This window comes from Xenopus laevis, chromosome 2L, assembly GCF_017654675.1.
Source record: "Xenopus laevis strain J_2021 chromosome 2L, Xenopus_laevis_v10.1, whole genome shotgun sequence".
Lineage (NCBI taxonomy): Eukaryota > Metazoa > Chordata > Amphibia > Anura > Pipidae > Xenopus > Xenopus laevis.
In genome coordinates, this window is record NC_054373.1 from 34,215,009 (window position 1) to 34,232,002 (window position 16,994).

A 16,994-nucleotide genomic window follows, 5' to 3' on the forward strand; every position below is an offset into this window, starting at 1 on the left:
TCCAGCTTTCAAATGCTCCATCTAAAAACAAATGCTCTGCAAGGCTACAAATGTATTGCTATTGCTACTTTTTTATTACTCATCTTTCCATTTAGGCCTCTCCTATTCATACGCCAGTCTCTTATTCAAATCAATGCATGGTTACTAGGGTAATTTGGACTCTAGCAACCAGATTGCTGAAATTGCAAACTGGAGAGATGCTGAATAAAAAGCTAAATAACTCAAAAACCACAAATAATAAAACCATTGCAAATTGTCTCCGAATATCAACCTCCCAATCATACTAAAAGCTGATTTAAAGGTGAATGGCCCCTTTAATGAGATCCCAACTCATCCACACCTAAGGCATGCTGGATATTGTAGTTCAGAGCTGTAGTTCAGAAGCAGCACCTAACAGCCATTGGCAAAAAGAGTTTATAGAGAGGACTGGTTAGGTATTTCTTTCAAGTTCTGACTCTTTAATTACTCTCCCTGCACAGCAGTATAAAAATGTTACATATTTGTAGGTGCAACCTAAAGGACAAGGAAAGGCAAAAAAATAAAATCCCATTTTTACTTTCTTTACTGAAAAAGAAACCTATCTCCAATATACTTAAATTAAAAAATCTGTACCGTTTTTATAAGAAACCTGAAATTCTCCCTTCATTTACTGCTGTGGAAAGGAATTGTCAGATGGTCCCTAACTGCTGAGCAGGGAAACAATCATACTTATGAACAGCAGGGGGAGCCCCCGCCTTACTTCCCAGCCATGCAGAACTCAAGCAGCTTTGTTTATGACAATCCCTAAGCAGCCCAGACCACACTGCGCATGTGCACAGTCTTAGTCTTGCAAAGATGTTTAACAAAGTTACAAGATGGTGACCCCCTGTAGCCAACTTTGAAAGCATAAATTATTTGTTTGATTAGGCTTGTGGTGCAGTAAGTTCATGTTTATGTTTAGTATACAAAGACTTTCCTTGTCCTTTAAAAGCAGATTTTTATAATGAGGTATTTTCTCACCTGTTCTAAATTATAAAACCATTCAAGCAGGAAAAACTAATTGCAGTCATATTTGGTTATGAAACTAGTACAGGGCATAGGATAATTTGCAGTGTGAGAAAGCCAAGCTCGCTTAAAGGGGTGGTTCACCTCTAAGATAACTTTTAGTATGTTATAGAATTGCCCATTCTAAGAAACTTTTCAATTGGTCTTCATTTATATTTCTTTCTTTATATTTCTTCTGACTCTTTCCATAATTCAAATGAGGGTCACTGACCCCAGCTAAAAAATAAATGCTCTGTAAGGCTACACATTTGTTGTTATTGGTACAACAGCTTTCAGCAAATATCACTTTTTTGTTTATAGTTGCAAAAGTAATACTTTGTGACTGTCATTTTAACGACAAATATTTAATCAAGTAAAGCCGCCCTGGGACATTTTAGTACCCGTACACAGCCCACTCCATGCCCAGAACTACAGAGCTGCTCAGCAGTGTTGGCCCCACTTTTAGCTGTGCCTCTTTCCAGCATCCATCTTACTGATCAGTGAGTAACACATGGGAACTGGGATCTTAGGCTACTGTATATGATCCTAGTTGAGATCCATGATGGGAGTGGAAGTCACATGGCTAAAGATGGTAATGTGATTCGGCAGTTCAGGATACAATGGGCCACAGTAAAGTTGGTGCAAATGTAACCGGTTTGTGAAAAGGGTGGGAAATTCGACAAATCTATGTCCACTTTTTTTTTTTTTGTATTCCTTTGTATCACTGCTTTTGTATATTTCCCCATGTCATGTCAATAAATTATGGTATAACTGCTACATTTCTCCTATCTCTGATCTCTTCCAGCTATAATCATTATCTTCAGTGTGACTGATATTTCCCCTCTTAGAACGCATCAGGAAAGCAGAAGAGTCTATATCTTTATTATCCTTCATATAGTGCCAACATGTTAAAGTGTTACAATTTGTAGCAGGGATATCAACTTCTTGACATACTAGTTGTTGCTCACTTTGGAGTCCTCTCACAAAAACCAATTATTAGTGATGGATATTGTATTGGTATAGAACATAACCCCGTTGAGAACATCATTACGTTATAATTGTATAGTTGTGACATCGCAGCTATACTGTTTTCCCTATAATACTAATTTGAATGTTATAATATAGTCAAGTATCAATTTTAACTTTTTGCACACTTGCAGCTCATTGTTGAATACATGTGAAGTTTAGGTGCCCAATTTATACTTGTAAATTAAAAGTGGTAGGAACCCCATTATCTCTGCAGTGGTTATAATCACAGAGCTGTTTTTAAGATGGCCATACATGGGCAGATTAAGGGGCAAATTTACTTACCTCCGAAGTTGCACCAGCGCTGACTTTGCCGCACTTCGCCAGGCGTAGATTCGCCAGGGCTGCGCAAATTCACGAAGATCGGCAGTTACGCACAAGTTACCGATCGTTTGCGAAGTTGTGGTAGCGATGTTACGATCATCGGTTCAAAGTTACGCTAGCGATCGGAAATTTGCATACGGCGTGCAGTTAAAGTACAATGGCCGTATATGCAGCAGAAAACACATAACACTACACAAGGCCAGGGAAACTTAATAAATGTATTCAAATGCCCTACACATGTGCCCACAGTATAGTTTAGGTGCCATACGTTATCAAATGTAGGAGGGAAGGAGGGTACCCTAATTTGATGTATTTCAGCCTATCACCCTATAAAAAGTAAAAGACGCCAGCATTTTTTTGGGACTTTTTTTGGGAATTTCAACTTTTTTTGAACCATCCCTATCTACTCTATTGCACCTCGCCTGGTCTGAGGTGGCGAAGTAAAGTCTGGCGCAAGAGGTAGCGATCACAAAAATTAGCGTAGTTACGTCCCTTCGCCATATGGCAACTTCATCTGGGGTGCGAAGTAGCGCTAGAGTATGTCCACATCGCTAGCGAATTTACGCCAGCACCCGTTAGTAAATCGGCAAATTTTCGCTAGCGTTAGCCACTTCGCCCTTTACTAAATTTGCCCCTAAAGCTGCCGTTATCGGTCCTTTAGACCAATTTGGCAGCTTATCGTGTATGGGGGCTTCCCGATCAATTTCTGGCCACGATATAGATCGAGAAGGTTTCATTTTTCAGGCGATCGACCCGTCTGAGCCCATTGCTCCTCGTTGTAATCCGCTGTCGTTGGTGGGCATATCGGGGGGAATATCCTCTCGTTTGGCTATGTCGCCAAACGAGCAGATCTTATAGTGTATGGCCAGCTTACTGCTATCCCTGGTAATACATTCCTTTTTTTTTTTTATTAACAGATTTAAAAGCAGAGGATTTTCCCTTTCCATACAACAGGTGACTATATATGCCCTTAAAAGCAATTTATCAAGATCTCCATTACAGAAGTTGTTTGAGGAGAAAGTAAGTGATAGAAACTGTAAAGGGAGGAACGGCTGGATGCAAATAAAGAAAAGCTTTATAGGTCTGACCAGTGTGCACCATTATATATTCTCTTAATTTTCCAAAAAACGATCTATATCGATCTACTTGTAGTCTTGGATGACAGCACTATTCCTCTCTGACTTGTCCAGCGGGACACCAAAAGAAATCCTGGGGGGGCCCACTGCCTGCCAGGTCTTGGGGAGGGGGAATGGATTTGTAGTCGCCATGGAAGGTTGGGGAAAGGGGTTCAAAATGGGAGTGGGAGCCTCTGCGGAGGTGGAGTGATTAGCTGGTGTCCAATGGCTTCTGACACCCCAGTCTGACACTAATTTTGCTGCAGTCTATATGCCCCAAAGCATGCACGCACATTGTTTACCTTGAATCCAAATGCACATATAATTATACTGTTAATGTATTTAAATCCATTTGATGTCAAATCAACTGGAGATTACAATCACTTAAGACTTTTTTAGACCTTGAATGAACTCACAACGCGAATGGTTTCTAATTTAAGAAAAAACTCAAATGTAAAAAAAATCGAATCAGTGAAGTCGGGGGTTAACAACCCAAAAACTCTTAATTCATCGAGTTTTTGGTGGAGAAAAACCCTGAATTGCTCAAGTTTTCAACCCATTGAAAAAAAACGTGATCATCATAAAGGCTATTAAAATCTTCAAATGGTTCGAGGGACCTCCGCCATTGACTTCTACATGATCTGGACAGATTTTAGATTATTTTTGGATTCAAGCTATTTCCAAGGTGGAACCTGCCACTTATTTTAAGGTTGCCTGGTGTACCCAGGCAAAAATATGGGGTATTTATATCATATTTTTTTATATTAATGCCAAAAACCCACATTTACCCCAAAATAGAAATAAAACATCACACACGATCAGTTTCATTTCACAAAAGTTTTACTATAATTAGGTCAGAACACAAACAAGACTGGAATGATCCCCCCTACCAAGCTGGTGGTGATTAAAATCTATGATACATACAGTAACAATTATCGGAAGTGCACATGTTACATTCTACATAATTCTCAAACATAGACAGACGTTCTTTATATATATATTTATATATAGAAATATCTACAACTCGCAGCTGTAAAGACTCCCTCCTCATTTATACAGAAACATATGTAGTCAGGAAGTGAAAAATATGTATTTGATAAGCGACAGTTATTAAAATAATGAAATATCAAAAGTGTATTCTTTCTCCGGTCTCATCCTTACCCAGACGTACGAATGCCTCGCAGGGATAGTCATTTACCTACATTATAAACAAATTATTTCAATGTTCATTAGCCGAATATCTCGCAGCATCGTCAGACAGAAATCTGAATTCCCAGGTCAACAAACTACGATAAATTTGATCTAAAGAAATAACATACGTAATGATAAAGTCATAGTTAGAAACAATGAGAATTGTAATGGTTTTACTAATGTGAATGGAAATTGGTTTAGGTGAAGTTAAACCTTAAATATTTACGCTTATTTACATTGTAGGGTCTAATATAATATACAGCGATTGGTTTATTCGGCCCCAACACCAAGAGCACAGCTGCAGCATTTTGGAAGCTCATTAGAAAAATGTTAAAGAATATACTAATGGCTGGCTTTGATCATATTCACTGGAAATCTGGAACAAAAAAAAGATTAAAATCTTGGTATTTTTGCCTTCTTCCCTATTTAGTATAATTCCTTTCTAAAAAATTAATCCAAAATGGAAGCTGTACACAATCTTCCTGCTTCATGCTATTGTATTATAAAAGGGGATACATGGAATTATTGCTCAATGACTGGAAACTTACTGTGCATTTACTGCAATTGAGAAAGAAAGAAAAAGACTTGCCTCTATGAGCTCGTTCCATGGCAGTAGGACTGGATCACTTTAACTTAAGATGCACCGTTAAGCCAAAAAAAAAAAATAGCAGTTACAGAAATTTTACTCCGTTCAGGTTTCCATGACTGAAAACATTGGCAATATTGTAATTTCTGAGCATAACACTATAATAACTAAACTTCTTTCAAATCGTTTCGATCGGGTTAATCATTGGATGAGTCCAAATTGCTTTAAACTTATAGGTAGCTAGGCTGCACTCCCTGATAATGTTATTTGCAATCAGAGACGGAATTTCTCCAACCCTTACATTTCTATGCACTATTTTCTGTTTTTATGTAATAGCTGTCTCAGATTAAAAAATAAATTATATTAATGGGAAAAACCTGCCAAAACAATACTTAAAGGGCATGTAAAGTCTAAAATAGAATAAGGCTAGAAATGCTGTATTTTGTATACTAAATATAAACATGAACTTACTGCACCACAAGCCTAATCAAACAAATAATTTATGCTTTCAAAGTTGGCTACAGGGGGTCACCATCTTGTAACTTTGTTAAACATCTTTGCAAGACTAAGACTGTGCACATGCTCAGTGTGGTCTGGGCTGCTTAGGGATCATCATAAACAAAGCTGTTTGAGTTCTGCATGGCTGGGAAGTAAGGCGGGGGCTCCCCCTGCTGTTCATAAGTATGATTGTTTCCCTGCTCAGCAGTTAGGGACCATCTGACAATTCCTATCCATAGCAGTAAATGAAGGGAGAATTTCACTGCATACAGTCAGGTTTCTTATAAAAACGGTACACATTTTTCAATTAAAGTATATTGGAGATAGGTTTCTTTTTTCATTATAGAAAGGCATTAGGCCATAGCAATTGTCAGATGGTCCCTAACTGCTGAGCAGTAGGGATGGGCGAATTTTTTCGCCTTGTTTCGCCGAAAAAACGACGCCCATAGACTTGTATGGCATTGTGCATCAAAATAAAAAGACGTGCGACAAAAAATTTTTGACGCCCATAGACTTTAATGGGCGTCGTGACATTTCGTCGGCGACAAATTTTTGGCGAATCGAAACGGGTCAAATTCGCCCATCCCTACTGAGAAGGGAAACAATCATACTTATGAACAGCAAGGGGAGCCCCCGCCTTACTTCCCAGCCATGCAGAACTCAAGAAGCTTTGTTTATGACGATCCCTAAGCAACCCAGACCACACTGAGCATGTGCACAGTCTTAGTCTTGCAAAGATGTTTAACAAAGTTACAAGATGGTGACCCCCTGTAGCTAACTTTGAAAGCATAAATTATTTGTTTGATTAGGCTTGTGGTGCAGTAAGTTCATGTTTATATTTAGTATACAAAATACAGCATTTCTAGCCTTATTCTATCTTAGACTTTACATGCCCTTTAATGCCTAGAGAATAACATGAATCCTAACAAGTGCAAGCCCAAAGAGGAAGAACTGATTAAATCTTTGGCTTGTATTTCCTTGACCACATTGGTTTTTTTCCCCAATCTGATGCTCATTTAAAAAAAAACAAAAAACTATTGAGTGATTTTTATCCTCTCTTTTCTTAAAGAACAAGAATATTGATAAAAAAGGACATGCCTGTGATATGATAAAGGTTGGTCCTAAGAAGACTTTGATAAGAATGCAATGTTCCAGGAACCCTTTATACGTAGCAAGAGAGAAGTATTTCTTTAGGTATATCCTTGATTTTTGCAACACCCAAAAGCCACAATCTTGTTGGGAAGGTTTGTAAGTCCACTGCCTCCGTTTTTGACGATTCTTGCACTATCTGTATGTGCTACAAAGACTGGGGTACAGTCAAAAAATTCCTACTCGATAACAGTATATTGTTTCCTGGATTGTTTGCCTACGGAAAATGGGTGTTATCCCTTACATAATTGCTATGGGGAAAGGGGATTGCTGTTGATGCTTTTCTCGCTCGTGCTATTTTCGGGGATCACGGTCCTCCACTGTATGAATAATCTGCCTTGTTGTGCATCACAAGTTTGTTGTCCACAAAGTAGAAACTGTCCGATTGTGTCTCATATGGATGCAGAATCATTTCACGAACTGAGAATTGAAAAAAGAAAAGAGAAACAAAATTTTTATTTTTCAAAGATTATGAAACATAAATTTGCCCACAAACTTCCTTAAAGAAAGATCCTGCCAGTCAGCAGGCTGCAGCATAAAACCCAAACTGGAGAATAAACCACAAAAACTCCAACCTTCTGAAGAAAAATGACATATTAGGAGTAAAGATTTAGTTTGGCAAAGATGTACAGGTATTGGACCTGTTATCCAGAATGTTCGGGACCTGGGGTTTTCCGTATTATGGATCTTTCCGTAATTAGGATCTTCATACTTTAGGTCTACTAGAAAACAATTTTTGATTTCAACAAGGTTTAAAGGGCATGTTAAGTCTAAAATAGAATAAGGCTTGAAATGCTGTGTTTTGTATACCAAATATAAACATGAACTTACTGCACCACAAGCCTAATCAAACAAATAATTCATGCTTTCAAAGTTGGTTACAGGGGGCTGTTCATAAGTATGATTATTTCCCTGCTCAGCAGTTAGGGACCATCTGACAATTCCAATCAACAGCAGGAAGAATGAAGGAAGAATTTCACTGCATACAGTCAGGTTTCTTATAAAAACGGTACACATTTTTAAATTAAAGTATATTGGAGATAGTAAAAATGGGATTTTATTTTTTTGCCTTTACATGCCCTTTAAGTATATCTTAGTTAGGTTCAAGTACAAGGTACTGTTTTATTATTACAGAGAAAAGGGAAATCATTTTGAAAAATTTGGATAAAATGGAGTCTACGGGAGACGGCCTTTCTGTAATTCAGAGCTTTCTGGATAATGGGTTTCCAGATAAACGGGTCCCATACCTGTACTATAAGCCACTTTATTCAGCAGTCTCAGGTTGGAAGCTTTTACACAATGGTGGATACACCATCCTTATATAGGGTAGACACAGAGCAGGCTGATCTAGTTCAATGACAAGTCCTATAGTCTAGAAAGAAAAGAACTTACACTTGCACACCCTGGCCGCCCAGACACACACGCATCCCAGGTGCTCGGCGATAGAGGAACTTGGCAATCTCAAAATAAGCGTAGAAACAGAACACATCGGCACAACATGGGTACTGCTAGCAGTTTTGCAATAAACGAGCAAGGTTATACCTGCTAGCAGTACCCATGTTGTGCCTTTGTGTTCGGTTTCTAAGTCCTATAGTTTACGCACCCTTTAATATCTAAACCAAAACAGGTGGCAGCATATTCCCTCAATATTTAACCAGGCTGATAAAAAATACACTGAGAACAGAGTTATTTTTATCAGGATATACAAAACTGTTCCTAAAAAATAACGGTTTCACTGAAAATCAGAATGCACTCATTACATTAAATATATTATAAAGACTGAATAAAGATATATTTCCATATATTTAAGTGATGAAATAACTTACTTAGATCCTCTGAGAGCTGTGGAAATTCATAAATGTGTTCGCAAGTGTTTTTACTGCTGGGGATACAGAAGCCAAACTCAAAATCGAAGCTTTTTAATAGTTGCTCACGAAAATAATGCCTTTCAATCATACGGAAATTATTAATTGGCTTATCACCAACTGTGAATTCAACTCTGGAATAAAATATATACATATATAAATAAATATATATTAATATAAAGTATACATTTACTTCATCCCTAAAGAATATGTAAGTATATGTTTAAATAGATCTTATCACCAAATTAATAAATACAGATCAGATAAATAATGCAGACTTTACGATCAATCAGAGGCTGTCGCAGAACGCGTAGGGGTAAATGTAATAAAATTCGCAAAGAGCAACACTTTGTGAATAAAAATTTGGATGTCACAATGTAATATTCTTCATTAGGCTTTTATTGCATTGCGAATCTTAATTGCACACTGCAAACCTTTAACACCTGCTTGAAGGTGGCATAAACTTTTGGAGCAAACGTAGCAACGTTTTCATTAAGAAGTTTACATAACCGCTCGCTATTGTAAACTATAAAAATCGCAATTGCTATCCTACTGTCGTGTGAGGGGTAAAGTATTTGCAAACGCAAAGTTCATTTTGTCAACATTTATTCGCATTGTGAAGGTTTTTGCCTTAGCGACCAATAGTACATTCCCCCATAGTTTGCATTTACATTGTACAATGTACATTGTATTCTGCTCATAGCTACCCAAGAATAACTATTATCTCATATCAGAATATAAAAATTTGCTTATTTAGTCTAAGAATGATCTGTAGGCACTTACGTTGCTCCTACTTGGCGTAGTCGCAGGAAAGCGGGAGTGAACTGGTACCGAACAAATCTGCCAGCATTGGGATCCCCATCCTTTTTATCACCCTGGTCACGTTCTGAAACATAAAATAAGGAGCTGTTTAAGCCATGTTCTAAAGCATAAAAGCAATTTAAGAGCACTAAGCTAGATGCTCAGTTACGAAATCGCAAGAAATTACCCCCACCTCACTGCAGACACCACCAAGACCATTTTTAACCAATTAAAATTATTAGTATGTTGTTGTTTTTATTAATCTCAACTTCTAAGATACTTATTTTGTGGTTAGGGTGTAGGGCATGCAATATTAAAAATATATATTATAATAATAATATTATTATATAATAATATGGGCATAAGCTTTAGCTGGAAAAATAATATACTGAAGCCAACCAGCTCGCAACAATTGCTATGGTTACAATATGGCAAACTGTCCCTCATGTTATTACTTTAACTCCCCTAGATGTTCTAATTCAAGGATTTATGACTCACTTCTGACAGGGATTAGAAAGTAACCTAAGGTCTCTGTGGGACAGTCATGTCTATTGTATAAAGTCCCAGATTAAAGGGATACTGTCATGCAAACAAATGCTTTTTTTCAAAATGCATCAGTTAAAGGGCATGTAAAGTCTAAAATAGAATAAGGCTAGAAATGCTGTATTTTGTATACTAAATATAAACATCAACTTACTGCACCACAAGCCTAATCAAACAAATAATTTATGCTTTCAAAGTTGGCTACAGGGGGTCACCATCTTGTAACTTTGTTAAACATCTTTGCAAGACTAAGACTGTGCACATGCTCAGTGTGGTCTGGGCTGCTTAGGGATCGTCATAAACAAAGCTGCTTGAGTTCTGCATGGCTGGGAAGTAAGGCGGGGCTCCCCCTGCTGTTCATAAGTATGATTGTTTCCCTGCTCAGCAGTTAGGGACCATCTGACAATTCCTATCCACAGCAGTAAATGAAGGGAGAATTTCACTGCATACAGTCAGGTTTCTTAAAAAAAACAAAAAAAAACGGCACACATTTTTTAAATGAAAGTATATTGGAGATAGTTTTCTTTTTTATTAAAGAAAGTAAAAATTGGATTTTATTTTTTTTGCCTTTATATGCCCTTTAATAGTGCTGCTCCAGCACAATTCTGCACTGAAATTAGTTCATCAAAAGAGCAAACAGATTTTTTTTATATTTAATTTTGAAATCTGACATGGGGCTAGATATATTGTCAGTTTCCCAGCTGCCCCCAGCATGCTTCTGAGGAAGTGGCGAGACGTCACGAAACGCGTCAAGCGTAGGGGTACATGTCACTGCTGTGATATTCATGTTTTTAACCGTTTACAATAAATGAAGATTTTATGATTCAGCTGCCGATATGCTCTTCAACTTCTGTTCTGTTTCTATGTGATATTGGCCTGGACCGGGGGCACGCTGCGTGCAAGCACACAGGTTTGCTGAATTACACGTGCAGGTGAGCGAGTAGAAGTGCTCCCATTTGTCCTTTCAACAAACAGTGTAAAGTGCCTGAAAACATACTTCATGTGATTGTTAAAGAATCCACATACACCTAAGACACGGTTGTTAAAAATGACCACAAAAAGTAGGACTTCTTCATCCAGCTGTCGAAAAGGAGTGAATACTGTCCCTTTAAGTCCATAGCATTTTGTGTCTGAAACATGGGAGATTTTAGCACTTGCTAGAATCAGTATATTTAAAGACATCACTTCTGTACATACCTGATGCTGGCGGTTTGGTAATTTCAAACAACACGGTGCCAGACTCCATGTCACGAATTTTAAATCTGGTGAAGTCTATTTTGTAAATGTTTTCTTCAGGGGTACACAGGTAATCTGCATTGGGGGGGGGTAAAAGGAGAAAAATTTATTTAATCAATAACAAGATTTAAGATAAGTTGCTGTGAGAAAAAAATAGAAGATTCCTAAAACAGATGACTGCCATTTAATTCCATGGTAAAACACAACTGGAACTAATTTAAAAACACGGGCCCAAAATTTGCTCCTGGGCAGTAATCCATAGCAACCAAACGGTGATTAGCTTTTTTCAGCCAGCTGCAGGTTGAGCGCTAAAAGCAATCTTCTGACTGGTTGCCATGGGTTATAGTGTGTATAAATGAGCCCCATTTATCCTGTAAAATATATCATTGTAAATAGTGTTTAGGAATGTTATCATTTATAATCATCAATAATCAGTGATGTCCTTTGTGTCACATGACTTATGGAAACTTGTGGATTATCAAAAATAATGAACCTCTGATTATTACATTTGAGAATATCAGAAGTATATCTTGAAGGTCCATTGATATATGTATATTGAATGTACTTGTGGACTATATTGACTTCTAATTCAGCTATTAAGGGGGTTATTTACGAAAGATCATTTTTTACTGGTTGAGTTTTTTTGGTCAAAAACTCACATTTTTAGAGGGGGGAAAAACGAATTTTTCGAGATTTATTATACTCTGAAGCTGCAAAAAGTCTGAATCTGAAAATCTGCCATCTCAAACCTGTCAAGGTCATGTAGAAGTCAATGGCTGATGTCCTTTTTACAATTTAAAGAAATCATGATCTGCGCTGGCCTTTGTTTTATAATCTGAAAAATCCAGGGTTTTGTGCGATTACCAAAAATAACCAAGCAAATCCAAAAAATTTGCACGATTTCGAGTTTTTGCTTGATTTTATTGAGTTTTTTCCTGACGCAACTTTTTTGAGCTATTTTATTAATATATAAGACACAACTGTGGATGGGAGTTTGGTGGAGCTTGGTTTAATAAAAAAGCAAGAAAGGCCCGTAACTCCCATCTTTAGGAATCCACAATTTAACCCGGGACTTCAGACTGCTCAATTTGTGTGGTGGACCGAAATATATATATATATATATATATATATATATATATATATATTTCGGTCCACCACACAAATTGAGCAGTCTGAAGTCCCGGGTTAAATTGTGGATTCCTAAAGATGGGAGTTACGGGCCTTTCTTGCTTTTTTATATATATATATATATATATATATATATATATATATATATATATATATATATATATATATATATATATATATATATAGTGGGTCAGCTTAGGCTTCAACAAATCCTTCACTTTGTACATTCCCAATGGTCAAGTTGAGCCTAAGGATGTTCCATCAACAGCCTTTGTAACCTGGTGCATTCGCTCCCCTAGATTACGCAAGGCGGTTTCGTATATTTATAATTTATTTTTTGATTCCCCGCAGCCTTTGATGTTACCATACATGTTGGCTTGGCATAAGGATCTTTTGCGAGACCTAGATCCTAAGGATTGGGACCGGGCATGGACTACGGCTAGGAAATCATCCAATAATGTGTCTTTGCAGGAGTCCAATTATAAAGTGCTTTTTCGTTGGTATCTTGTCCCAGCTCGTATAGCAAAATTTTCTCCTTCAGCTGACCCTGGTTGCTTCAGAGGTTGTGGTGGAATAGGCACGATGTATCATACATGGTGGTCTTGCCCTATGGCACTTAGATTTTGGATCAGAGTGTTTAATACAGTTTATTCTATATTTGACATTTCCTTACCTAGGGATCCTGCATTAGCGTTATTAGGGGTTAAACCTGAGGGTTTGAACCATGCCCAATTCCGACTGTTTACATTTATTATGTCTGCTGCCAAAAAGACCCTAGCTCATGCCTGGAAACAGAAGTGCATCCCATTTGACCCTGTAAAAGTTAAGAGTCGACTGGATTATGTCACAGGAGAAGATGACTAGCATTCTACTAGACACACATCAGAAATTTTTAGTAATCTGGAGTCCCTGGATTGAGTATAGATTTGGGCCTGGTGTTCCTAGCATCCTTTTTTCTCTATAGTAACAAGGGTTTTACTTTGATGTCAGTGTAGAAACGATTTTATTTCTTTATTTCATTATTTCTTTTATTTGATTTTATTTTCTTATTGTTTTAACAGACATTCACTATTGTGTATTTTATGGTACATTTAATTGTAGTTGTTCTACTGTTAATATCTCAATACCAACTGTGATTTTCTGTGTCTCCTTTGATATGCTCCGTTTACAAATGTGTATTAGAGATGCTTCTGTGGTAATAATGTTATGTACAACGTATTTGTTATATTCAATAAAAATGTATTGAAATAAAAAAAAGCAAGAAAGATTTGAGTTTTATTAAATAACCCCCTAAGTTTCTAATATTATTACAGATGTGTGTTTGTGGTTTGTAACATTTTGCTTTCATTTTGGGTCTTTATTCAGGAAAATTATTGCCATGAAAATGAAATACATTTGCCAAGCATTGCTTCTCATAATAATCAATGAAAATCCCCAGAGAGAACTACCCACTGTCTCAAAAATCACAAGAACACCCTTTTCCCTATGGATTTTCGGGCATATCATACCTATGTACAATACTCACAAGCAATTGCAATCTACACTATTTTACCATCTATAATTGTTTTCCCACAAGTTATTAATGTTACTTTTTTTCTTGGTACCTGTGTAACAGTAGGTTTACCCTTTTCCAAAAATATCTGTTACATACAAAATTCACAAAAAGGAGAACTTGTGGTCTTTTTACCTTCCGGAATTGACATCAAACTTTGTACATAAAATTAAAAATATAAATATTTATAAAAATGTGACTGCCACAGAGACTGAAACTGCAAAAAATAGCAAAGGACATAATGATATATCAACAGCAAAAATAGAAAGAAATAGTGGGCAAAAAAAAAAAAAAAGGAAGCATTTGAGGGGGCGGGTGGAAGGCAGCATACAAGATGCAAAGGACAGAGACTGCATTAAAGAAACAGCAAAACCAAAAAATTTGAGTGTTTAAACACTGGTAAAAAAGTGTGTTTGCTTTATAAACATGAACATATAGTAGTATATAAATGAGCTGCGGTGTAGCCATAGGGGCAGTCATTCAAAGGACAAAAGACTCAGGTTACATGGCAGATAAGCTCTATAGAATACAATGGTGTACTACAGAGTTTATCTGTTATCCACTATTTAACCTGCGCCATTTTGCCCTATTTCAATTGACCCCATTGCTGCACAGCAGCTATAGTAGTGTTTCTGAAGAAAATAGATCAGTTTTTACCAGTGCAGGGCAATAGTTCATTGTATTTTAATTACTTTAAACCCCTTCCATTTTTTTGGTGTTGCAGTCTCTTTAACACTGAGTGATGGGGGGGATACAAAGACACAGGTTATATAGTAATAGTCATTTTAAAAAGCAGTATTTGTCCCTTTGCATTCTCTGTACTGCTGGTTCTGACTTTAAAAACAATATAGCAGATGCCAGCTGAAAACAGAAGCAAGCAGGGTATTGTGGGACTTTGGTTCTTACCTGGAGGGGTATACCATTCTATTACATTGTTTCAAGAGTCAGAGAGAACATTGCCGAAGTATAATTTCAATTACATTAATAAAGAACTTCTTCTTCTGCTGATAATTTCTAATCAATGTATATTCGAGCCTTGCTTACAATGACATGTTCTTTCGTTAATGGAGAATTATTAGTAGGCTGCAGTGACCATGAATCCAGCTAAAATACTTCTTTACATCTTTGACACATACACTAGTCTTTTCCAGCCTGCTTGACCTTCCATTAATAAGCAGAATTTGTCCAGCCTGCTCATTGTCTTTACTTAACATCTTTAAATACTTTAAATAGTTACCCCTTGACCGCTTCCTTCACCCAAGTATCCACTAAACCACTCAATGAGATCCTTTCATGACCTACAACCTCCTGTCCTCAGAGTCTCTTTTAACAAGACTAGTATAGTTTATATAAACAGGCTGCTGTGAAGCCAATCGGGGCAGCTATTCAAGCTGGAAAAAAAGGGGAAAAGGAATAGGTTACATAGCACAAAACAGATAAGCCCTATATAGAATAGAATTGTGTTTTACCAGGCTTATCTTTTTATCTGCTATGTAACCTAGTTTTGTTAACAATTTTATATTCGATTTTTTAAGGTATGATGATTAAAATTACTGAAAGTCCTTTTATCCAGATAAATCCCAGATTCCAGAGTGTTTTACTATGAACCACCTTGTAAATTATATCCTTTTAAATGCATGTTTTAATTTGTATATAATGTAGAGCATGGATACTATGACTGTTAAGGTGGCCATACACAGGCATAGTAACATAGTAAGTTAGGTTGAAAAAAGACACACGTCCATCAAGTTCAAACTTTTGAACTTTTTTTTTAACCTGCCTGGCAGTTGACCCAGAGGAAGGCAAAAAACCCCATCTGAAGCCTCTCCAGGTTTGAGCCCCTTTAACAATTTTGGGCCAGGTTTGGGCCCTTTAACAGTTTAAAAATAAAAGAAAGAAACCCTGTTTGTGACTTTATTATACCTTAAAGTTATTAAAATCCACTTATAAACCAATTTATGTTAAAAACTTGGAAAGTTTCCTCCTTGGGATCATCAATACCCCACCAAATCTGGATTATATTCTCTTATATACTTGTTTGATTCTTAACACTTATGTATTAATTATAATATGCTTGTGCTTATCAATTCATGAGATTGGTGATTTCACTCCATGAACACCTAGGGGCAGATTTATCAAGGGTCGAATTTCGAAGTAAAAAAAACATTGAAATCCGACCATCGAATTAAAACACTTTGAATTCGAATATTGAATTCAAAGTTTTTTCAACAAATTTGGCAATCCTGCGGTCGAATAAAAATCGTTTGATCGAAAGATTAAATCGTTCGAATTGAATGTCTTGGTGACTCTATCCTCATGTGGCCCCTACTTACACTTTATAACTTTGTTGGCCAAAAAAAATCTTGTGGGGCAAGTTTTTTTTTTTTTAAGGTGGACATCTCATGTAATTTATGGTGCATGCAGGGGCGCTGCGCCTGTAGCAAGATTCTCAACTCACCTCATGCCCCTGCTTGCAACATAAATTACATGGGATGTCCACCTTAAAAAAAAACAAAACAAAAAAAAACTTGTGGATTATTTGGATAAAATGGAGTCTATGGGATACTGCCTTTATCCCAGATAAGATATAATTAATCCTTATTGAAAGCAAAACCAGCCTATTGGGTTTATTTAATGTTTACCTGATTTTCTAGTAGACTTAAGGTATGAAGTTCCAAATTATGGAAAAATCTGTTATCCCGAAAACCCCTGGTTGCGATAAGAGCATTCTAATAAAATAATATATAATTATATAATAATAATATAAAATAAATAAATAATAAAAGGGCAACCAAGTTTGGGAGTTTTACTTTGAAAGCAGCAAGTAAGTTGCAGGTAAAACATAGTCCCTTTGTAAAATGTATAATGAAGTAATAGAATTCTTAATGAACCAGATGAAAATTGAGCATAGGACTGGCCAGATATGGGATGACTGACGTAGTTGGCCATCTTAAATA

General features: G+C 36.7%; 1 protein-coding gene across 1 annotated transcript in view; it reads right to left on the bottom strand.

Moving 5' to 3' along the window:
* Positions 1-6,682: 6,682 nt before the first annotated feature.
* Positions 6,683-16,994, bottom strand: part of unc119.L (unc-119 lipid binding chaperone L homeolog) — a 32,778-nt gene continuing 22,466 nt past the window's right edge. Inside the window, exons 2-5 of the mRNA XM_018246122.2 lie at positions 11,319-11,432; positions 9,561-9,663; positions 8,739-8,911; positions 6,683-7,332 (exon numbers count right to left, since the gene is read on the bottom strand). Of these exons, the coding sequence (XP_018101611.1) occupies positions 7,220-7,332; positions 8,739-8,911; positions 9,561-9,663; positions 11,319-11,432 (503 nt within the window). The 3' untranslated portion in view covers positions 6,683-7,219. The remainder of the gene's footprint in view (positions 7,333-8,738; positions 8,912-9,560; positions 9,664-11,318; positions 11,433-16,994) is intronic.